Source organism: Pleurodeles waltl, chromosome 2_2 (assembly GCF_031143425.1).
Source record: "Pleurodeles waltl isolate 20211129_DDA chromosome 2_2, aPleWal1.hap1.20221129, whole genome shotgun sequence".
Lineage (NCBI taxonomy): Eukaryota > Metazoa > Chordata > Amphibia > Caudata > Salamandridae > Pleurodeles > Pleurodeles waltl.
The window spans coordinates 717,417,415-717,442,759 of record NC_090439.1 but is presented as its reverse complement, the minus strand read 5'-3'; the positions used below and the strand labels follow the sequence as shown (position 1 = coordinate 717,442,759).

The 25,345-nt window shown below is 44.1% G+C and overlaps 1 protein-coding gene across 2 annotated transcripts in view; it reads right to left on the bottom strand.

The window, feature by feature from the left end:
* CSPP1 (centrosome and spindle pole associated protein 1) overlaps positions 1-25,345 on the bottom strand; it is a 976,424-nt gene that overhangs the window by 669,589 nt on the left and 281,490 nt on the right. Inside the window, exons 9-12 of one of the 2 annotated variants that reach the window (XM_069220290.1) lie at positions 16,995-17,074; positions 14,453-14,549; positions 9,976-10,033; positions 1,422-1,436 (exon numbers count right to left, since the gene is read on the bottom strand). In XM_069220290.1, the coding sequence (XP_069076391.1) occupies positions 1,422-1,436; positions 9,976-10,033; positions 14,453-14,549; positions 16,995-17,074 (250 nt within the window). The remainder of the gene's footprint in view (positions 1-1,421; positions 1,437-9,975; positions 10,034-14,452; positions 14,550-16,994; positions 17,075-25,345) is intronic. The other variant, XM_069220291.1, reaches the window with a different exon arrangement.

Below are 25,345 nucleotides of genomic sequence, written 5' to 3'. Positions count from 1 at the left end.
GACATCCCTGTCACACCAGGAGACAAATCTCGAAAAAACACTGACAAATGTAAAACAAAAAGGCCAGTCAAAAAATGATTGTGGGTAGCTTTGTCTGGATCTGCGCTGACCAGCACAAAGAAAATAACTCAAGTCAGAATGCAGGGGCGGTGCCTATATAGGCACTGCAAACATTGCTTCCGGCACGGGCGACACCACACAGACCTGGACTTCGCCACCTACAGGTGGGCAGGGGTAACACTGAAGAACAATTTCCGGATTCAGCCGGACGCCTGGGGAAAATTCTAAGGTAAGGAATCTGAGGCTAGAAGTCTCAATCACATTTTGTCTTCACTGGACCTAAGCTATTTCCAGAAATTCTGTGTGACTGGTCCCAATTACAGGGTAAAGCTGTGAGGATGGCAGAGGCAACAGCAATGAAGAGTTCCCAAACATGGGCTAACATGAAAACTTAAATTTCATCTATGAAACTTAAATATTTAATAAAAGCCTCATCCTAATAAAAGACTAAAGATATCTTGTTCCAAAACACCCCCAAAATTTAACTAGCAGCATGTACTATTTGAAATGGCATTTCAACAATAAAATGCCAAGACCCTCAGCTGCTGAAATAGTTTGCAGCAGTATTTGGTTTGTTTTCATTAACAACAAATGTAGATTTAGTGCTTCCCATTTAAAATGGCTAAATGAATAATTAAAAGGAATTTATTGCCAATGCTCAAGGAATGTAATTATGCCAGGAACATCAAAATCCTTTGCCATATACTTTTGTGTTTGTAATAGAAACTGCCTACTTTTCTGTGTACAGGAAATACGTCCATGTCTGACTCTCAAGGAGCCTATGAAATACAAAGTCTGACTTTAAACATACACCGAAGTGTGCAGCGATATCTGATACGTTTAGCATTGTTGAAAAGTGCACAGACAACGTCTCGGTGATCCCGGGATTTGAGGGAGGGAAACGTCAATTTCCCTTTTTGCCAACGCTCGAAACCTAAATTTTGTGTCCAAACATCGACTTCGGGAGGGTAAATGTGCCACATTTCTAAACACTTGCTCGACAGGACTCTGCAGCAAGTCATGGGCGCTGCAGTCTGCATCGAGGTTCTAGGCAGATTACAAACAGCTTGTCTCATTTAGGTAATACAAAAGCATGCAAATACTTAAAGAAACGTGTACATGCTGTTTTCTAAAATAGTATAATGTAATAATTGCCTGTACCGCCTTTTATCTGATTAATTTAAATGTGAACACAGCAACTTAAGAAGTTCACAACTGTGCAAGAACTGTGCCATTTTGAAGACCCTTCAGTAATTTAACAGATTCGTACATGCGAGGGAAAGAATCACATTGCTAACAGCTACTTAAACTTCAAAACTGTGTAATAGACTTTTAGAAAAACAGCAAGAAATGCATTTTACCTTCTCTTCGCTTAGCTGCAAGACAGCACAAAAAAAATAATTAACATGCAGATCCATGGCAAATACAACATAGGAATGCTTTTGGTTGATGTTAATGCATTCACAGAGTAAAAGATGTAAAAAACAGACTGTAAACGTTCAAACTTTAAGGTAGGATATATGACAAAAATAACCACAGTGGCCTTGAGAAAAGAAGTGTTTTGAGACTTCAACCTTGCTACTGACTACTAAGTGGTGCAGAAACATTACCACAGTGACAATATCATTTAAAATAACCAAGTAATCTCAGGGTGCATGCAGGCAGGCTCAGCAGTCCCGGTTGATAAATTAATCTGTACTTGTGAAACGAGACGAAAGTAAATGACAATGTTATTCACACTTATGTGGAACTTGATTACTGGGCAGATAAACAAAAGCCCAAATTTGTAGAGACAAATACATGTTGAATCAAGATGCAAGTCCAGCTGCCCTGGAACTGTCCCAACATATACAAGGAGTAACATTGAGCGCCCTCCTGGAACGGAAACCCCCCTGAGACATAAAATAAATGCGGCCATCTTTGTACATGGTACCGAATCTCCGTGCATCACATCTAAAACCTGACAGCTTCTAAACTGCCAAGAAGCTCAGAGCATCACCAGAAGGGCAATGTACAAATGTCTGATCATCTTTGGCATGGCCACACAGAGTCTACATTGCATGCCACCTATCTATGAAGAGAACAAATTGTGTTTGAAGACTACCCTTCAAGTAACTCCTTGGAATCAAACACCGAATGAGGTGAACCTGCTGAGACATGGAAAGACAGGGGAAGAACAATCGCCAGACATATTGGAGATGTTCTCCCCAACACAGGCTCACTAAGGGACCCAAACAAATATTGACATAAATCTGCCATACCGGAAAAAGTAGCCTTTGTTTTCCGCTTGTGTGGTGTGAAATGATGGATATTTTTCTGCTTGTGAGCCCTCTAACAGCGTGGACTGTGGTTTGAATAAACACTAAATGTTTCCATGGCTTTCAGAAATATTCAATGAGCGAACAACTGTTAGGGTGTAGCACCTATGGCACCACACCAGCCTAAAACATTCCTCATTAATGAAACTGGGCCGCATGTACACCGCCCACTCCCCCTGAGTACATGAACAGAGTTGGAGGCCTGCACAGACGTACAGCTTTCACTGATCTCAAGGGCACCACGTAAACAATGAGAACGGCTCGGTAAATACTAAAGAAATGTAAGAGGCCTAGTAAGGGGGCAGTGCTCCTACAACTCCTTCATGCTGGGGATGGCTGAGGAAGCACTGTCACACCTGTACATTATGTAATTAATGAAAACCGCGAATTTTCTATATCCGGCTGCATTCTTGGTTCCCGCTTTACAAGATTTCAAAACATTTCCAAAAACGATGCCAGAGTAGCCAAGCTCTGCGGTAAGTTTAGAGAACTACCTATAGTGCCGAGACTGGGCACCTCTGGGGGCCTCAAAACAGTGCAGCCGTCCATGCTGCCGGCCAGGCAAGCACTGAAGGGAAGGGGCGCGGGAAGTGTTAGACTGGGCCTACGAGTAGTCTTTTATAAGGAAGTTCTGCTTAATTTCTCACATTATTTCAAAAGGGCTAAAGTACTCCCTATTCCCACCGTTAGGCTTGTGAAATCCATTAATCTGTAGTGGAACAGAGTAAATGTTTTTGTTGATTTCGGACTTTAGAAAACAGACTTCACGTAATAATAATAATAACAACAACACAGGAATTACGTTTACAATCCAACCACTTATAAAATTGTTTTAAATAGAAAATAAAAGACAAAAATCATTGTCCCAAGCCGCTAACCCAGCACTACAAATATAATGTGATAAAACTGCTATATTCGATTTAGGAAACGAAATGAATACAATAGGAAGTAAACAGATGAATTAGATTATGTGAACGGCAGGTGAGGTCAACTCTGCGGACCCGACTGCTCGCGCCAGGTTGGGTTTGCGGTTTTCTAACCTGCACGCCGGCATGCTGTCACCTGGGCATTTCCTGGATGTATTCCTTTCCCCACGATGTTCGTGAATGCGAGACCGAGTTATGTTCTTGGTAACACTGCACAGGGACACGTCTGTGTGCGCAAGAAAGTTATATCAACCTTGGCTTATGCATACCCTGAATAATGCTCCATGCGGGCTGCGGGTATTTGTATTCGGTGTGTTGTGGTGCTCTGCAGACACCAGACCTACGGGTGTGAAGGGGCAACCATGCCGGGGGAGTGTGTGCTAAGCTGACCTACAGCAACCCCATTTCTATCCAAAGGGAATTCAGCGCAGGGACTCCACTGCTAGTCTGCGCAGTGAATTCCCTGCATCCCAAACCCGTTTTGCCTCTGCTCTTTGGTGCACTTGCGCACCGTGCTGCTCTTTTACGCTTTTAGTAAGTGATATGCTGTCTGCTACTTTTATTGCCACCTGTGTTTTTAAGCCCTACCACCACAGGGTGCTTTTCCTCACCTCCTCGAACCCTGCAGGTAAATCCTTTCTGCACTTCTCCACTCCCAGGGGATGAAGCGGAAACTGCTTTGGAAATAACCCTGAATGTGTGGACGTTTTATTGTACCCGAAAGAGCATAAGTTCCTCCAGCCGTAGACTGCGAATCATCCATTTTAAGTTCTTACATAGAGCATATTACACCCTAAAAACTCTGTACCTCTTCGGTTTTCGTGCAGACGTTACCTGCTTCCTATGCTGGGCTCCAGAGGTAACGTTTGTACACCTGCCATGGTACTGCCCAGGGGTGACAAGCTATTGGACTCATATAGTCAATTCATTGAAACAATAGCTTCCCAGTGACTAGACCCCAGTATGGACTGACTTGTCTGGACTGAGAAAATCAACAAGACCCATAAACAAACTCCTCACACAAGCACCACCACTGGCCAACTACCCGATCGCTTGTTACTGAGGGCGGGGCCACTGCCTAAAACATAAATACAAGAAACACTTTACAGTAAATGACAACTTGAAAAACATTTAGAACTCCTACACCCAACATCCCGACCAAGAGACAAAGGATCCGTCTAAACTCTACCTCACGCAATATCCGGAGGACGATGAAGAAACTATTGAGTTACCGATCTGAATGACACCCTCCTAAAGAGATCCTTAGAGATCCGAAGACCACCACTGACAGTTGTCTGTAGCTGTGAGGTGAGGACAGATGAACGCCAAGAGGCACCCCAGTGCAACCCCTTCCACACTACCTGATATCTGAGGCGGTCTCCATGATGAGGCCTGGGCTATAGAGGTACACTGATGTAAGACTGTATACTCCTTGACTTTTGCCACTGATAATGTTTTGGATTGGCACAACACCACGTGCATGAATGAATGCCTGGTTAAGCCTTAGTTTTCTGCTGCTAAGTTTGATGTCACTACACTGTATGAAAACAACAACAAAAAAATCAGTTTTGCAGAGTACGGGTCCTTGTAGGGCATTGCTCTTTCTTAAACTGTGAAGCCCCACGAAGGAGAACAGTCCTTTAAAAGATAGTTTTACTTACCTGGTGCTGTCTTGATTCCGGTCATTCTTTCCCTTTTAATCTGAAGACCAGATTATTCTGCTTACTATGCCATAGTAAAGTACTTTGGTCTCCATTTGGTGAAAAGTAGTTCTTTCCAAAACTGCCCATTAAAAATATAAAATTACAAACTTTGTGTCATGAGATAAATAGCTTATGCAGATGGTCCTTCAAAGAAGCCCAGTGGTTTGTCAGGATCTACCTTCCCCACTGGGGTTTGGGAAAAATAAATCTGTTGTGTTCCAGGTGGCACAATCATGTTCCATTATATAAAGGCAAACGTACTGTGAGACGTGCTGAATGTGCAGTATTAGTGGAATCTGCTTAAATTTGGGAGATTCAGCATGAGTCTACTAACTACTTTGGTCGTATTTTTCTCATTTAAGAAAGATTTCAAAGTTTACAATTACATTTATATTTAAGATTCAGAACCTAACTGTTAGACCTGTCTCCCTAGGGTGGCTTCTCCCAAACCCTTTGCCCTCCACTTTTTGCTGAAATAAGCTTTTGCTGACTGTTAGACCTGACAGCCTTAGGGTAGTCACCCCTAACTTTTTGCCTGCCTCCCTCCACTTTTTGGACACTGTTTTTGCTGGTTTATAGACTCTGCGCACTTTACCCCTGCTAACCAGGGCTAAAGTGCATATGCTCTCTCCCCTAAAACGTGGTAACCTGGAATCATACCTGATTGGACTATTAATTTACTTATAAGTCCCTAGTAAGGTGCACTCTATGTGCATAGGGCTGGTAAATTAAATGCTACTAGTGGGCCAGCAGCACTGGTTGTGCCACCCACTTAAGTAGCCCCTTCTCCTTGTCTCAGGCCTGCCATTGCAAGGCCTGTGTGTGCAGTTTCACTGCCACATCGACTTGGCATTTAAAAGTTCTTGCCAAGCCTAGAACTCCCCTTTTTATACATATAAGTCACCCTTAATGTGTGCCCTAGGTAACCCCTAGGGCAGGGTGCTGTGTAAGTAAAAGGCAGGACATGTACCTATGTAGTTATATGCCCTGGTAGTGTAAAAACTCCTAAATTCATTTTCACACTACTGTGAGGCCTGCTCCCTTCATAGGCTAACATTGGGGCTGCCCTCATACACTGTTGAAGTGGCAGCTGCTGATCTGAAAGGAGCAGGAAGGTCATATTCAGTATGGCCAGAATTGTAATACAAAATCCTACTGACTGGTGAAGTCGGATTTAATATTACTATTCTAGAAATGCCACTTTTAGAAAGTGAGCATTTCTTTGCACTTAAATCCTTCTGTGCCTTACAATCCACGTCTGGCTGGGCTTGGTTGACAGCTCCTTGTGCATTCACTCAGACACACCCCAAACACAGGGTACTCAGCCTCACTTGCATACATCTGCATTTTGAATGGGTCTTCCTGGGCTGGGAGGGTGGAGGGCCTGCTCTCACACAAAGGACTGCCACACCCCCTACTGGGACCCTGGCAGACAGGATTGAACTGAAAGGGGACCTGGTGCACTTCTTAGCCACTCTTTGAAGTCTCCCCCACTTCAAAGGCACAATTGGGTATAAAACAGGGCCTCTGCCCTACCTCATCAGACACTTGCTGGAGAAGAAACCTGAACCAGAAACTACATCCTGCCAAGAAGAACTGCCTAGCTGCTCAAAGGACTCACCTGCCTGCTTTCTACAAAGGACTGCTGCCTTGCTGTTGCCCTGCTGCCTTGCTGAACTCTTGTCTGGCTGTGAAAGTGCTATCCAAGGGCTTGGATAGAGCTTGCCTCCTGTTCCTTGAAGTCTCAGGACCAAAAAGACTTCTCTCTTTTACTTGGACGCTCTGTGCGCCGAAAATTTCGACGCACAGCTTGTTTCGCGGCGAGAAAAACGCCGCACTCCGACGCTGATCGACGCGACGCTCTTGGGACGATCGAAGATCCGACGCACGGCCTCGCAAGGACAACGCCGCCCGACCTCTAGAGGAGAAATCGACGCGACGCCTGCCGTGAGATCGTAATTTCAACGAGCAGCCCCACAGATCGAAGTCTAGAGGAGAAATCGACGCAACGCCTGCCGTGAGATCGTAATTTCGACGCGCAGCCCCGCAGACCGACGCGCAGCCGGAGAACAAGCAGGAAAATCCACGCACAGACCCGGGACATCTGGTAATCCCCGCGATCCACAGAAAGAGACTGTCCGCGCGCCGGAAAACGACGCCCGACTTCCCCGCGTGGAAAATAACGACGCAAGTCCGTGTGTGCTGGGGAGAAATCGACGCACACACCCTTTTTCCACGCACCTCTTCTCTTGTGGCCCTCTGAGGAGATTTTTCCACGCTAAACCAGGTACTTGTGCTTGAAAGAGACTTTGTTTATATTCTAAAGACTTAAGACACTTTATATCACTTTTCAGTGATATCTCTACAATTTCCCATTGCAACTTTCTTTTTGACCTACAATTATCCTGATAAATATTATATATTTTTATAAACACTGTGTGGTGTATTTTTGTGGTGCTATATGGTGGTATTGTATGATTTATTGCACAAATACTTTACACATTGCCTTCTAAGTTAAGCCTGACTGCTCGTGCCAAGCTACCAGAGGGTGGGCACAGGATAATCTTGGATTGTGTGTGACTTACCCTGACTAAAGTGAGGGCTTTTGCTTGGACAGGGGGTAACCTGACTGCCAACCAAAAACCCCATTTCTAACACTGACCTTAAGAGTCTGCACACTTTAACATTGCTAACAGTACTAAAGCGCTTGCCCTCACTTTCTAAAACATGGTAAAACTGGCCTACATCTGATTAACATATTTAAATTAATTATAAGTCCCTTGTAGAGTGGTATACCATGTATCCAGGGCCTGTAAATTAAATGCTACCAGTGGGCTCTCAGTACCTATGTTGCCACCCACTTAGGTAGCCCCCTTAAAACATGTCCCAGGACTGTCATTGCAGCCTGAATGCAGTTTTAAGCTGTCAAATCGACTTGACAATACAACCACCTTGCCACCCCTTAAACCTTCCTTTTATTGCAGACCCCTAAGGTAGGCCCTTGATAGCCCATAGGTAGGGTGCATCGTAACTAAAAGGCTGGCCATTGTACATTTACGTTTTACATGCCCTGGTAGTGAAACCCCTCCCCTCCCCCACTACTGTGAAGCCTATCTCTCCCACAGTTCAACACTGGGTTGCCTTATTATATTTATTGAGTGCTACCTTTTGATGGGGAACAGGTAAACAATTGTAATTGCAAGTCTCTTTAATAGTAATATTGGATTTTCAGTTAAAATTTTGAAAATACCACTTTTAGAAAGTTGACATTTTTCTGCAGATCTGATCACGTAACCTAAGACAGGTTGCAGGCACCACATAGCTATGGATATGGCAGCTGAAGCCTGTCTTAGGTTACAAGATTGAGTATAGTTGGCAGTTGGGCTTTGTTTCTTCCTCACAGACAGCCACACAATAGAGGAATTAGGTGTGTGGAGATGGGCCATCAACGGGCAGGATGGGAGGTGGTGGGGCGAAGCTCGGTCTAGCCTCACTTGCAACTGAATAGGTTGTGATCTGCCTTCACACAAAGGACTTTTCACCTCTGCATTGTTCACGAAGCTAAATTAGTGCCAGGGCAAGGACAGCAAACTTCAAGCACTTCAAAGGGAATCTTCTAGAAATCTTTCCTACCTTAAAGAAGCGCACCAGGTATACACATAGGACCCTCAGACCCACTCGTCAGTTCACTTTGTAGAAGGACTCTCAGAGTACGACTGCCTGCTGTTTGATGCACCTGGAAGGACTGTTTTGCTTTCTGGAAACTGCCTTAAACCCACAGAAGCCTGCCTTGCTGTTTGAGATCCGTTTCACCACTTGAACCCATTCAGGACTACCAGAGTGACTCCAAGCTAGCTGGTCTCCTGAACAGAGCCTCAGGGACAGAAAAAGCTTCAACCATCTAGAACCCGCACCTAAACCCAGCCAGAGCGAGTCCTAACTGTCCCAAGTGATACTCCTCCAGAATCAAACTCTTGGTTGCAGTGCTAAAGGTGCCCAAGTAGCCAAAACCCAAATTTGAGACTTAGAACATTGGTGGCTAAAAGCTACTCTGAGAACTGAGAGGAGACCAGTATCAAAATGCTTGTCTATCCATCCAAGGTGCACCGCAGGTTGGCTTGACTTCGCAGTGGCTCCCGCTAGGATCTTCTCTGCATCAGCAAATCCAGTTCAGCAGTCCTTCCCTAAAAGGGTATATGGCCTCCTGGAACTCTCGTCGGCTACAGCCTCCTGCCTCGTCCAGCTGGAGATTTTCAACTTTCAAAAAAGAGACTAAATCAGAACATAGAAATCTTCAATACAATATCGTCTGGTGGCTCCACCATGACAATGTTCCCTCCTCGGATACCGCCTGCAGCCTTGCCCTGCTGAACATTTCCTTCTCAGAACATTTTTCTCAGAATTTCTTTTATGTCTGAAGGTAAGCGCCGACCGGGCTCAATCCACTTCTCGTATATGACTCATGCTCCATCACTGTCAGCCATATTTTCTGACTTTGACTCGGTCTTGCTACATGTCTGCAGTTGGCACTCTGATCTTTTCAGCGCTAGTTTTTACATTAAAAAAAATCAGAATTCTGGTTCTACTGATTGGATTTTTGTAATTTTGGTGTCAAATAATTTATTAAAAATGTTCTCTATTTTCCTAAACCAATGTGGGATTTTTCTTGTTTTATTTTTTCAATTTATTACTGTTTGTGTGCTGCATAAATGCTTTACACATTGCCTCTAAGTTAAGCCTGACTGCTTTTGTGCCAAGCTACCAGAGAGTTAAGAACAGTTTAATTTAGTGACTTCTGTGGTTCAGCCTAACAGGAAGGCTGGATGTTTCTTGAGTAGGGTTAACACCCCATTCAACCAACAACGCAATTTCTCAAACAAATACATATTCATTTTGTATGTGAATTCTAGAAGGATGGGGAGGTGTGCATGCGACTGTACTAGGGCTGTAAAATTATATGCGTCTTACCTGCTTCTCTGGATCTGTAGCTCCAGAAGCTGCCACTTTGAGCTCAAGTTCTTTTTCTCTAAGAAAAGGGAACACAGAAAAAGTGCAAAAAATATAGAATGTTAATTTATTCTGCATCTATTAATTAATAAAATACACCTTTGCACAATTCATAAATCCAACATATCAAGTGATGCTGGGAAAGTGGCAAGAAGATACAAAACTCAGAAGCTTGGGAGGCAAAATACACTGCACACTAAATAAGAGCTACAAAAATGCATACAACACAGTGGAGAGGTTGATCAATTTAGAAGTCTCTATCAGATAAAATGTTACCAGTTATAAATATTGTATTCTTAGAGGCTCGTCATCATTTGATATGTGTGGTTTATCAAATGTATGTGTGTACTCGTATGTCTGTGCAGATTTAGAGGAAGCCTAATTAAGTTAAAGTCACCTTGTTTGGAATAATTTCCCATCACGCCTTTCAATCACTGACGTTCACTGCACATTGTAGAAGCAAAGAGAAACCTTCCTATTATGTAAGGCCATAATGGAACCATAAACGATTATGTGCTCCTTAAACGTGCGACTTCGCATTATTAGCTTTGATAGAAATTTTAGGAAAACACCTTCCAATAAAAAAAGTGGATATTCCTAGCCTAAGGCTCCCGCCATTTAATAACCATATAGGAATTGAAGACATCTGTGGTGAAAGCAAAGACTGTTTCTAAAACTGCTGGTTTGAATCAGCACTTGAAAACCTATGCACAAAAAACATCCAGAAAAAGAGTAAGCAGAGATTTACACTTCCAGCTTTATACAATTCACAAACATTGCAGGAGGGCACAACTGGAAAGGTGTGCAAGGGCATGTTTCTAGTAAACGACGGGAGGCCACTTCTTTGCAATGAATGTGGCTAATTATTTTATTAGGGAACACCAATTAATAGTACTCCTTTACAAATCAAAATAACTTTTTAGATACCTTGTATGCAGAATGAATTGCTCAGTTAGGTTGTGTTTCATAACTTTTATGTCATGCACATTACTTATTAACACATTTCAGGTTTCACATTTGAGCCGACTAAAATGATATATGTAATACACAAAAGGGCAAACCAATATATTCTTCTGGGCTTGGGTAAATGTAATAAGGTAGGTAACAGTGGAAACAAGGGATTCACTTGGAAGCAATTCTTATTATTTAGTGATGCCTGTGAGTGGCATCTCAAATAAAATGGTTATTACTTAATATATATAATAAGATTTGAAGAGAAAGAGAGCAATCATATAAGCAGGTTATATGTTTTTAAATCTGAATTCGAAAAAAGCAAACATTAAAAAATATTTTAAAATACTTTAAAAAAAATAATACAGGCGTTCTCAACAAATAATCTCATATGGTACAATGACAGAGTATATTACGTTGTTGCCCAAGTCTCAAAGTTTGCTTGACATATGCCAATGTACTGTATAACTTTTTGCCAAAAACAAGACTCTTATGGGTGTTATCACATGTCCAGAGGAAAGATGAGTTATGCGTCAATGTTTTGGTCACACTTGGTGAACATACACAAGACCATCATCAGGACTGTGTTGTTTATATGAAGAATGTGGACCCTCGCCCCCCCCATACAAGTGACAGATATGGCACTGGAAGGTTAATTAGATCCGGTCCTGAAAAGTGAATATTCAGTGATCGATTAAGAATGTGGTCGCTTGGGCACAACGGTGCAAAGAAAGCTGCTCAAGCAAGTGAAAGTTTGGTAACAGAAGAGTCTTGAGCCTCTGGTCAGTGGGTAACTCTTCCCTTGGCCCTGTCAGCTGCATCTGGCCCCCAATGAATCACTTGGTACCAGGCAAGTCCTCGTTAATACATTAAGTGCGCCTTAAAAATGAAACCAAATGGCTTGTGAGGTATGGAGTCTCTGTGGTTCTGCACGCAAGCCAGGCGATGTGGTATTAACTTTAAGACATGAAGGATAATTGTTTTCCGGAAAGTATTACCAATCCTGGTAAAGGGTCAAAATCCTCTTTAAAGTCATCACACTTCAACAAACTATCTTTTTCCATATGAACACTCTGACTACGTTCAGAAAAGTATTTTAGAAAAATTATATCACTTCTAATAAATTACCTTCAGCAAGGAGGTGGGTACAAGAAAAAAGTATGACATCCTCAAAACAAGAGAAGAGCCAGAGGGGTGCAAGCGTACCTACAATAATGTTTTCTTTCAAATGCCCAGAGTGCAAGTAACAGGGACTAAAAGGCCTATGTAGGATTAATCCATAGACTTTCTCTAAAACGCTTCATGACTCAGCACTGCGATAAAGAACAGAACTCTACCCAGGTTTAAGCATATTTTAGAACTACCAAGTAGCAAACACATAAGAGTAGTGATGTGTCTTACCACTCGTCTACTGAAAGACTGGGAAAGAAGCGAGATCAGCTTTATGCGCAACGCTACATTGCAAGGGTTCTAACCTATACATATTTCAAGAAAAGCATGTATTTATTTATTTTTCTGATTTTTATAGTGTATGGCCACCAAAGGTATAGATGCACTTTACAAGTTTAAATGTCCCAAATATATGACCTGCCAAAACAGTATGCAGGTGTCTTCATATCTTCTTTTATTCATAGTGTATAAACTCTTCTAGACACATAATCCACATATTCACAAAATATTGCATCCAAAAAAATAAAATCTGCATTTCGAGACACTGCATCTTTTTGCCCTTGCTCAGGACTTTCTGGCAGCTCTGCGTAAAGATGTCATGTATAAAATACATCTTTGTAATAAGATGTAATATCCTTCTGGTGCTTAGCAGCTAATCTAGAATTAAAATTATTTGTGGAGGGGAGGTGTTCTACATTTGATAAGCAGGTGTGAGAAGCAGTAGTTTCAAAGGATGCTAATAGTACTGTGTGCTCTATATCGAACAAGAGTGCTTTGATATGTGGTCAAAGCTTGAGGTGAAGTACATCTAGCTGGAGTATACCGTCAATTTCTGGGGTTGGCATTGATTTCTAAGGGGGATTCAAGATGTTAGGAAACACTGCACTGCAACTGAATACCCAAGTTACTTGCTTTGTACGTTTGACTCTACCAACATATATAAATTGAACAGGCAGATCTTACTCCACCTACAAGTAGGTTCGGAACTCAGCTACAGAATGACACAGTGATCTAACAAAATAATCAATGTTTTAACAATGCTCTTGCTTTTAAAATGAAATATAGAACATTTTAAATTGTTCAAAAAAAACAAAAATCAGACATCCTAGTGCTTTAATGCGATGCTATACGGTCCAAGCAGTTTTACAATATTTATTCAGTAAGAAGCTACAGATGAAATCTAACTCGGGCCTCTGGACAATGTCACCTCACTGTAGGTGCAACAGAGTTTGCAGCCTCCTTTAGAAAACTGTGTGTCATCTCTTTAACCACTGCACAGCTTCTTAATGGACACAGATATCAAACAAAATGTGCAAGTGTATCAAGCCTGCTCTGACAAATAAGTCATTTATTGCAATTTCGCAGCCTTCCTGAGTGAAAGGAAGGGCAACACATTGGGTTTGAGAATGTGCGATAAACCACAAATCCGCCATTCAAAAGTAATTACAGGCTCGAAAACATTCTGATTTAAGAGAGATAAAGTAATGGGTTTCACCGTCAAAGTTCAAGGGTTAGTTAACGGGATCACTGGGGTACTACTGGTTGGGAAGATCAGTTACAGTTCCAACTAGGATTGCCACCCTCCCAGAGAAAAATGCCGACCGTCTAGTCATGTTTTAACTTTCTGCAGAGGCCCGGACATGTTTCTTAAATAGAACTTTATATGAAGCCGTCTGTATTGATGTTTAACATGGTCTGTCTTTGTTAACTTCATGTCAGAGGTCATTAGTGCAGCTGAAGAACACAATTTAAAGCCTTTTCTTCTTATATGTACTGTTTGGAGTATGGATTGATACACTTCAGTGATACCAGCTGAGGCTTGTTTAAGTTTTCGACATTAAAATACCGGTATAAAACCGGCCAGGTGACAACCCTAGTTCCAACTGTTCTCGTTCAGAAACAATATTACTTTGGTTGACCTCTCTTTATTCTGTAAGTGTCATCACACTTTATATGTCCAGGCTAAAACAACAACAAAAAAAACAAAAAAAGAAGCTGTGATAGGTAATTGTGCATTATGTTTTAACAAAATCATGGGATTTAGAACTGATTTAAAAACATTCGGGGTGGTAATTTCCCCCGCCCCCACCCAGACGTTTTACTCGACGCTCAGGGTAGATGGAGAATATAAGAGCCATGCTTATAAAGGGCACCATCTCACGGAGCTCCTTTCACCACACAAAAACATCAATATTTAACGTTTTTGGTTTCTTGTAGCTCTGCTGAAAAATCTGCCTCAAATTCGGCTCAAACTGCTTCGGATTCTGCTCTGCAATTGCTTCCTTTGGATACACGAATGAAAGCAATGTGACGTTACCGTTTCTTGTTCCTCTGTTGCTCTGCTATTTGTTCCATCAGGTCTTGCCTGTACTGCTCTTTTTTCTTCTGTTGAGCTGGACCTCTGTCTTGTCCCCCTAAAGTATGGAAACAAGCATGCTGAACAATACACTATGAACTGTGCATGCACATATCACATTGAACTGCCCCTTACGTGTTGTACTACTATTTTCTTCTGTGTGCACCGCAAACGGCCAAGGTTTGGGATCTGTGCAACAAGACCGGTCACAAGGAAGCAAAAAGCAACTGCAGAAATAAATATACACATGCACACAAAGGCAGCCAGGACACGATGGGAAAGGGATAGTTCTCTCGGAGGCATGTCATGTTCATAAGGAGTAATGAGAGTAGACCTCAAACCAGTCTTCAAAGCTATTGCATGAACAGGAACAGGAATGACATCGTCGGAAGGCTTTGACTGAAGAAAAACTGCATTCAGGGAATTGTGGTTTTTGTCACTATAACTAATTAGTGTAAAAAGTGAAAGTCACTGGACTTTCCTCTCCCCGGATGCACAATGTCACTTAACTAATACCTTGGGGAGTATAGGATAGTGGGGACAATAATACTGTTCTAACTGAAAACGACGAGGGGCGCCCATGGCAAACCTAGAACAGCAGATCAAATGATGGAGGCACCTCTCTTTCTCTGATGGGTAAATTAGCCCTGATGAAAATGATCATCCTGCCTAACCTGCTTTATCTACTCTACAAAGTACCACTCCCCCGGAACCAGCAATTCTTTAAGATATGACCTACCTGGTCTGCATCGGCATGCAGCCCAGGGACCACTGGGAAACGCTGGCATTGGCCTACAAGAAGGGAGGTCTTACGGCTCCGGATTTTGAGCTTTAGTTTAGCTCTGCTCAATCACACTTCGCACTGGTTAAAACACACAGGCATATGGTGCATCTAGCGACAGAACTCAACACAGCACTTACTTCCCCCTCAGGTGCATTGACTGATCGGTCGCCCTGTTACGGCTGTGGAGAGATCAATTTGGTTGCTGCACACAGCAGCATTGGCAGAAGCTTCATAGATGTTTAGCCAGTCCAATATTCTATGCACCGCAACAATCTGACTCAGTACCCGATAATTCACCACACCAAAGACGTATCGTCGCTTCAGAGGCTACAGACAAGGGGGCTAAACTAAATCGGGGATATTTTTCTAAATAGTTAATTCTTAGACTACTTGGGTATCACAGGTAGGATGAACTACTCTGCAGTAGATACCTTCATGTATTTTCGACTTGCATTGTGTAAGGAGAATTACCCGACCTTCCCTCAGGAACCTTATCCCTGTAAGATACTGACACTGATCATTAATAAACTTACAAAAACCTGATGATTAAACTTTACTTTACAATGTAAACGGAGGCCCCTCCATTGTGGTACGCAAAGCTAAGGCGCTGTGGGAGGCTGATTTGGGATGTGCGATCTCAGATAAGAAGTAGTCTTATTGCTGTGGCCAAATTGGCACTGTGTCGCTTAATGGTCAGTTACACCTACATCATTTTATATTTGTCCCCCAGGTGCACCACTTTCCCCCTTTTCAAAAGCAAATTGGCGGTGGACTCCACCTGTGCAAGATGTAATGCTCCAGGTACTGATTTTATTCATCTTGCTGGGTGCTGCCCGCTGGTTAGTAGATTTTGGTGCAAGGTGTTCTAGTCCCTCTTGAATATGACTGAGGTGGTTCTGTAGCTTTCCCCTATACTTGCCCTATTGAGATGTACCATTAATAAACCATGTAGCGTGGGATGGTTTATATCTTTCACTATACTGTTGGTACTGTGGCCTGCACCTGGGGGGAGCAACATAGCTCCTACTGTAAAGGCGTGACTGAATGATGTGAATAACTGGAATGAGCAACTGGATAGTTACTACTCCACTAGCCCTCGGACTAGGGGCCCACTGCCATCCTACTTGCTAAATAAAGACATGCCAAGTGACTGATGTAAACTGCTACGAGGTGCGGTGCATGTTGTATGACTGTCAACCCATAGGTATCTTGTCAATGAGAGATTGTGCTGCTTGCATTTGTTATGATCACATCATGTATGCTTCCCCTGATTCCTGCCTTGGCCAGGGGAGATGGTCTGGTCTGAACTTTGTGTAGTTGTTGATTATCCATACCCTTCTGTTTACAAAAATAATAATAAATAGTAACTTAAGTAACATATTATTTCTCTCTGCATGTAACCGATAGAGACATCTGATGTGTTTTGTTCTGTATTCATGTACACTGATGTTTTGAAATCTAATAAAAAACTACACTAAATGCGTTTGAAATCCACGCACTGAAGGCTTATTTTCATATTTTAAATTCTACGTTTTGTACACTGGAGAAACAAATGGATGAGGGGGAGATTTTTGCAATTTGGTTGTTTCATTAAATTCCGGCTATTTGTTGGCTGCTGTACAGATACAGACAAGGATTTCACATTAAAAAAAACATTAACAAAAATCTGACGGCATGGAATAATGCAGATATGATATAAAGTATAGCTTTCTTACATACCAAGAAGCAATCCTGTAACAAACAAGTTTTCTTCTTTATCAGCTGCAGACTTGGCACGCTCTGTTTGTGCTGCATCACCTCTGAATGAAAAACATTAAAACTTGGAGTTATTGATGTTCAACACTAGGGGTTATAAGATGAAGGAAGATCACAGGTGTCTGTTGAAATGTACACATAACTATTTTTTCAGCACGAGGGGAAATGTGCTGTGACAGAACAAACAGAAGAACAAACGATCTTCAATTACAATCTTCAATTACAACTTTGAATACACATTTGCAGGATCCGATTAATGAAAGGCCCTAGGGCTAGAGACCTGACGGTCCTGAAGTAGAAGAGGGAGCCCATAGCGCCAAAGCTGTCATTAAGGTCAGCGCCTCGGACTGGTATTAGAGTGGTTTGATTTGGCATCGGGAGGGGTGGCTTAAATCCAGAGGAAGTGATGTCAGCACGTAAAATGGAATCAGCATTGGTGCCGATGAAGCACCGGTGCTAAAGGAAAGGGAAAAAGCAGGGTGAATAGCATACAGGGCAAACCTGTCGGCAGAAAGACGTCACGCCTAAAGGACCCATAGATACTGAAGGTGCGCCAAGGGGCCTACGAAAAGAGGTTAAATATGACGTTCAGGAATGATGCAGGGCCGATCTGGAAGATGGACAATTTGGAAGGGCCAGTGAAGCCCGAGGCCTAGGTATTGGTTCCTGTGGCATCAAGGGCCTCAGAGTCCGCATCAGATCACTGTGGCTACAGCCGCCGTTTCTACTGGGTTTGGAAAGTACACCGTTTCGAGCTTGAAAGACAAACCCCACAGGGTCGAGGATCATGTCTGGGCCCTACATTTGTACTGATGATGCTTCAGAGTCCTCATGACCCTTCTATTTCTTGTGCTTCCTCTTCAACCTCGAGGTTGAAGATTCTGGTGTCCTCTACCGAGGTTAGGACCTGCAGGACAGTGGTCATCTCAGGCCCTGGCCATGAAGAGCCTGGTTTTCTGCTTTTTCAAGGCCTTAACATGCATGCCCCAGCAGAGTAGGCTTAGCAAGTTTGGGGGAAATTGCATTACTAAGACGATTTATTCTTTCCAGGGAATCCAGACTCAGGGAAACGCAGATCTCTGCTCGAGGCCTTGACAATTAGCTAAGGAGCTAGGTGTCCTGCTGCTAAAAGACAAAATAGTGGACCAGCCATTTGCAGGAAAGTATCCTCTTTTTGGCACGGTTACCCCCCACTTTTTGCCTGTCACTGTATTTTTGACTGTGTTCACTGGGATCCTGCTAACCAAGACCCCAGTGACTGTGCTCTCTCCCTCTAAATTTGCTTGCTTAGTGTTTAGCACACTCCACAATTGGCATACCGGTGACCCCATATAAGACCCTAGTATATGGTACTTAGGTACCCAGAGCATTGGGCACCAGGGGTACGCCCGTGGGCTGCAGCATGTATTGTGCCACCCATGCAAAATGTGTCTGCAGGCCTACACCACTGCAGCCTGCGTGAAAAGGTGCATGCACTCTTTCACTACAGGTCACTGCACCAGCGCACTGTAAGTCACCCTATGGCAGCCCCTCCTTGCCAAGAGGGCAGGGTGCAGGTACCTGTGTGTGAGGGCACCCCTGTATGTGCAGAGGTGCCCCTATGAAACCCAGCTCCATTTCCCTGGACTTCATAAGTCTGGGGAAGCCGTTTCACCGGTTTACTGTACACAGGTCAATCACTACCTGTGTCCAGCTACGTAATGGTAACTCCGAACCTGGGCATGTTTGGAGCAAACATGTCAGAATCATACTCCAATACTGTTGCCACTATTGGTTGTATGATTCCATGCACTCTGGGGGCTCCTTAAAGGACCCCCCCAGCATTGCTCATACCAGTCTTCTCGGTTTTTCCAGGCAGCCCGCACTGCTGCCACCCCTCAGACAGGTTTCTGCCCTCCTGCGGCTTGACCAGCTCAAGCAGAGGAAGGCAGAACAAAGGATTTCCTTTGGGAGAGGAAGGCAACACCCTCTCTCTTTGGAAATAGGTGTTACATTGCTTGGGAGGGGTAGCCTTCCCAAGCCACCGGTATGTTGAAGGGCACATTTGGTGCCCTACTTGCATAAACCAGTTTGCACCAGTCCAGGGACCCCTGGTCCCTGCTCTGCCACGAAACCGGACAATGGAAAGGGGAGTGACCACTCCCCTGTCCATCACCGGACCCAGGGGTGGTACCTAGAGCTCCGCCAGGTGGCCACTTGATTCTGCCATCTATAATCCAAGGTGGGCAGAGGCCCCTGGGAACATCTGAGTGGCCAGGTGAGGCAGATGACAACACAGACCCCTCCTGATAGGTGACATCACAGCCCCCTCCTGATTAGTGGTCACCCTGCTAAGTGACCAATCCCCGTTCCTGGGCTATTTAGGGTTTCCCTCCAGGGTGGGTCTTCAGATTGGATGTGCAAGATTCCAGCAGGACTCCTCTGCATCATTTACTTCATCTTCTGGCCACCGGAACTGCAAGTGGACCCTCCAGGAACCGAAAATCTGCAACTCCAGCGACGACTCCCCTGCATCAGCAGGCACCAGCTGCAACAATGACCAGCTCAGTGGATCTCCTCTCCTCGGGAGCTGCTAGGATCCCTCATCACAGGTGGTGGTCTGGAGTGGTCCGCTTGGTCCTCTCTACCAGCTATCCAACTTGGGAGACGGCAAGCCCTTGGCTCTCCTCACAGGACAGTACCCCAGTGCACCACGACTCTTGCAGCTACCAAGGCTTGTTTGTTCCTCCTTCAAGGGCTCTTCAGGCTCCGCGTAGCACCGGCCTCCAGCACTCTTCCCTACAAAGCACACTCTCCTGCCTGCTGCTCCAGCGACTCCTCTCCCGGTGTGCAGAGTGGGCCTCACTGCGACTTCTGTGCTTGCTGCCTGTGGGTCGCCTGTGAGGGATGCCTTCTCTTCTTGTGACTCTCCCAGCTGCTGATGGTCACCTCGGACTCCCCTCCTTGGGTCGAGTCCCCTGGGCCTTGCTGGTCCTCTTCAGCCTTGCAAAACCTTCTTTGCGGACTCTTGCAAAGGCTTAGTGGTAGCTTTCCAGCACCACTGGCTGACTGCATCACTTCTGCTCCTGTGCTGCACTGCAGACCTTCTTTATCCACCGTAACCTGGTCCTGCATTCACAGAAGGGTGGGTAGTGGCTCCTGCCAAAGCCAGACACTCCAATTTGAATTGGACTTGGTCCCCTTCTTTTGCAGGACCTCTTCTGTCAGGATCTACCTTTGGTTTGTTCCAGTCTTGTTTGGGTCTTGCACACTCCTTTTCCAAAGTTCTCCTGTGGGTTAGGGGATAAACCAGGAACTTACTCTCTCTTCTGGTCGCTGGGGGGCACCCTGGTACTTACCTTTTGGGGTTCCTAGTTCCTCTAGCTCCGCTCAATTTAATCCACTTCCTTGGGTGGGGGACTGCCTTTCACATTCCACTTACTTAGTATATGGTTTGGTCTTCCCCTAGGACCTTCACTATTTGCTACTGCTTTCCTCTTTGCTATTGATTTCTATGCTAATCACTGACTTCAAATGTGTATATAATAGTGTGTTTACTCACCTCCTAGTGGAGTATTGCCTATACAGCATTTTAGTAATTGTATGACTATAATAAAGTACCTTCATTTTTGTAATGCTGTTTAGGTCTTTCATGTGTGTAAGTGCTGTGTGACTGTAGTGGTATTGCATAAGCTTTGCATGTCTCCTACAAAAGTCTTGGCTGCTCATCCACAGCTACCTCTAGAGAGCCCTGGCTTCCTAAACACTTCCTACACCTCACTGGTAGGGGATACCTGGACCTGGTGAAGGTGATAATACCATAGATGTTCACCACACACCAGGCCAGTTTCCTACACCACTTCCATTAGGTTCTTGGAGACTGAGAATGACTTATTCCTTGGAGAATGGAGGCCCCTGAAAGAGAAAATAAAAGTCTTAAAGAAGGCAGTTATTGGAACAATGACTGAGGAAGATGACACCAGGAGCGGTCCAGAATTTATCAGTCAAATTGAGTTTCTCTGGGAGGGTGATCCCAATCAGGGGACATTCACAATGAAGGAGGCCTGCTAAACAAAAGATGCTCGAACAAAGCATCACCAAATTCATTTAAAGGATCTACTGAAGACCCTACATACTGGTTCTGGGGAAGCTCGCTGACAAATTAACATTGCTGGTTAATGTTTACACCCCATTGATGCCCCTGACCTTTTCCACAACTTCTCTGCTTTGAAACACAGTCATCCGGCTGATTATGTATTGTTGCGTGGGGACTTAACATCACTCGTACTCCACTGCTAGATTCCACCAGCTCCATGGCGGTGTCAAAGTCAGGCTTGCTAAGCACTCTTACAGACCTCCTTTACACCTTTCAACTGGTCGATGTATGGTGGTCTCAACACCCATCTGGGAGAGACTATATATATTACTCTGCTCCAAATAACATCTGGGCTTGCGTAGACTATTGGTATGTGCCTCATTAAATGTTGTTGTGGTTTACTGACATCGCATTTCTTCCTCGCACTTTATCGCACCACATTGGCCAAATTGACAATACCCAGCAGCAGCCTAATATTTCGACCATGGCCATTCCTGGCAAGCGCACTCCTTAACAAGGTCCTACACATGGAGGTACGCCAAGCTAAACTAGACTATTTTGCAATAAACACTGGGACAGTGCAGACTTACTATACACTTTGGGAGGCCTTCAACGCCTTTAACAGGGGCATTTGCATCACCAAACAAGCTGGAGTGCTGCGAAGTATACGTAACGATATAACCCAAGTGGAGGGGAAACTTCGCAACATCGACCCATTTTTGTGTCAACAGTAGCCCGCACCTCCTACCACACTAGGACTGAATTACTCCGGGAATTTGGAGACCCGGCCTTGCAGAAAGTTAACTACCTGGGCAAATACGCAAATGCACAGCAATATTGCAGAGGAGAGAGACGTAGCTGGACACTGGCCAACCTGCTTAAACCCTCAGATCATATTATTTGTGTAACCCAGCTACAACAGCCAGACGGCTCACATTACTGATGGCACGGCCATAGTTGAGGAATTCTTAACTTACTGCAAACGCCTCTACACATCCTGGTTAGGTAACAACAAAACAGCTCTGGCCAAAGCAGCAATGGCTTGGCCTAAACCAGGATAGCAACACTTTCTTGCAGCTTCCATCACATGTGAGGCAATTATACAATCGATCGATCGATGTCCTTAGCGGCTCAAAATCTCCAGGGCTGGATGGCTTTACTGCCAATTTTTATATGGCCTTCACGACGATCCAGGCCCCACATTTACTAGAGGTCTATGCAGAATCCTTAGAAAAAGGCATCCTCCCCCCAACAATGCACAAAGCCATTATTAACCTACTGCTAAAATCAAATAAATCCCCTCACCGTTGTACCCCATACAGGCCACTGTTACTCCTATATCACAACAATAAAATCTTCGCCTCGGTAACAGCCATGCGTCCTTTGCTCCTGATGCACCATATTCTTCCACCATGCATTCTGGCTATATTCCACAGTGTTCCACTTCCATCAATCTCCGTACTATTTTTGCAGTCATAAATCAGATTTCTCCTATTATCCCCACAGTGGCTGTACTATTCAACACTGAAAAAGCATTTGACTCCCTTGAATGGTCCTTCCCCATTGCCACATTAGCTAAACTTAGTATCCCCAATGGTTTTAGACAGCTCATTCTAATGCTATAAAATGACCCTTTGGCTCACCTCAGTCGCATTTCCTGAACCCTTCAAATTAATGAGAGGCCCCAGACAAGGCTGTCTTTTCTCTCCTCTACTTATGATCATTGCTATGGATCCCTTAGTTCACCAATTACAAGACCAACACTTAGAGAGAGGCCTTGGTTTCCCCAGCAGGAGGCTGCTAGCGTCCTTGTATGCTGACGTGCTACTGTTTGTCCAGGATCCTGCTGCCAACCTTCCTCCAATTACGGGAAGTGATCTGTTTCGAATCATTTTCAGCCCTGTCCATTGACTGGAATAAATCGGAAATGTTTCCTCTCACTTGATGATATGCTCCATGTTCCTTGGACTTCCTGCTCCAATGGTGCGCTGACAATACCTCTTACGATGGCTGGGCGGGTGGCTATCATTAAAATGGTGGTTCTCTCTCTTTCTTTACCTCTTTCTGAATATCCCCATTGTCTTACCAAACAACTTTTTTGATACGCTGAGAGGATTTCTTACAAAGTTGATATGGGCAGGAAGCTGCCCATGCATCAAGTGGAGTACGTTAACACTCCCATACAATTGTGGAGGATTCGGGGTTCCTGACCTGCAGCTATATTACTTGGAGGCCCAATGAAAGGTTGCCTGCTACTGGTACAATCCAGATGCCAGACTCCCATCTCTTAAACCTGAACATGCTCAAGTCCCTTCCACACCAGCTCCCTCAGGATCCTACAGAAATACAGACTTTGCCCACCACATGCTGGGCTTGGTTTAAACTCACACGGTATCTCAGTATGCATAGCTTGTATTCTCCCCACTTGCACGCAGTCTCGGTATGCACATTCTGTATTCTCCCCAGCTGTCTGTGATGTTTTATCTGCCTACTCCCGAAGAACCTCCAGAGTTAACACCACTCACAATAGTGCTTACTGCACAGGACAACCAAAACCTTATCTCCCACCTATACCTCCTTTCGGTGCTGTTGCGCCCTACAGGTGTTGGACGATCACGTACTGCCTGGTAGCAGAACTTGAGTCACTCCATTTGGGATAAGATTTAGTACTACTATTGTGCCCAGACTAAACTCGTCTCCAACATAAGCTCCTACACTACAAATTTTTCCACAGGGCCTATACTACCCTTAAGGCATTAGCAAAACTGGTGCCTGCTAGGCCACATCACTATCCAAAATGCAGGATGAGGGGGTTGACTTTGCTCATCTCACGTGAAATTGTGTGCAGATTAAAACATATAGGGAACAAATCTATGCTACACTGCCCCTTATACTTGAACATCCCATGGACCCAGATACTAAGATGGCTTTCCTAGGATACATCAAAATGTTACCCACTGGCTCGAGGTGGCTACCCGCCATTGTGCTACTCTTGGCTAAGTGGCAGTTGGCGCTGCACTGGGGCAGTCACGCAATTCCCACTATCAGTGCATGGTTACAAGGCATCACACTATGATGCAAACTCTGAATTGTATGCCTCCCTGCAACCGATAACCTCTAGACTCAGGGATATATGGCAGCCGTTTCGAGATTATTCATTAACAACTACTCCAGTCTCAGTGCCAGCCTCTCCTGAATCCACTACCCGTGCACCACCTAACCCCCCTTTCAACTGATCCCAGTTGCGGGGGCTACCGGTTTGGCACTCATTTTGTCGAAACCGGTGTTTTTCGTTCTGCTCAATCTTTCATAGTTTTTACATTTGGATGGTCAGCGTCCACTTTTAGCTAAATTTCATTTTACTGTTTTAATGTTCTTCCTCTACTTGATTGCTCCCCAAAATATTTAATTGTTGTATGTCTCATTACTTATGTATACACTTGATGCAGAATGTTGGAAGCCTATGTTACTATTTGTGGTTTGGTGTTACTGATGCAAATACTACCATTAAATGACGTTTAAAAACAAAGAAGGATCTACTCATGAGGGGAAATGTATTGCTTAATTTAATGGTATGCTGAAATGGAGGGACCCATGGGTATCATCGCACTAGCTAGAACTGTACACAAAAGCCGCAGTGAGCAAATATTTCAAGAAAATATTGGGTAGAGCCTGCATTGCCAAGTAGTAGCCAGATATCTGGAGGTAGCAGGGTTTAACTAAGAATATTGCTTTATTGACTCTCTTCCCAATAGTAGTAGTCCTCCATGTATGGAAAGGGTGGCTGACTAACAAAAAGATTACACTGTAGTGAGACAGTCAGTGCATGCTCATAAGTAGGTGTCATGACTTTCCCTTGGGTGCTGGCTTTGTTGAGGCAATTGGTAGTATTCCAGCTGCAAGTTAATACAGAACTGAAGGCTAAGCATGTACAGTGCACAGTAAATTCAGTGGCGGACATTCTCTTGGTTACAGGGAGTCAAGTTCCAAAGTTTGGCACAGACTTCAGGAGATCAGGGAGAAACACAGATAGGTCTGGAGCATTACCATCAAGTGAGCCTTCAAAAAAGGCAAGGCTAGAATATCGGTATATTCCCACCTAGGAGCAGTAAGCCACTTCGTGCAACTGGAATGAGGTGTTAACCACTCATGGTATCACCACCTGCAGGTAGCAAGGAAACGGTGGAGCTGTATCAAGGCATGACAGGAAGACCGCAAGGTACCCCAATGATTTCAACAG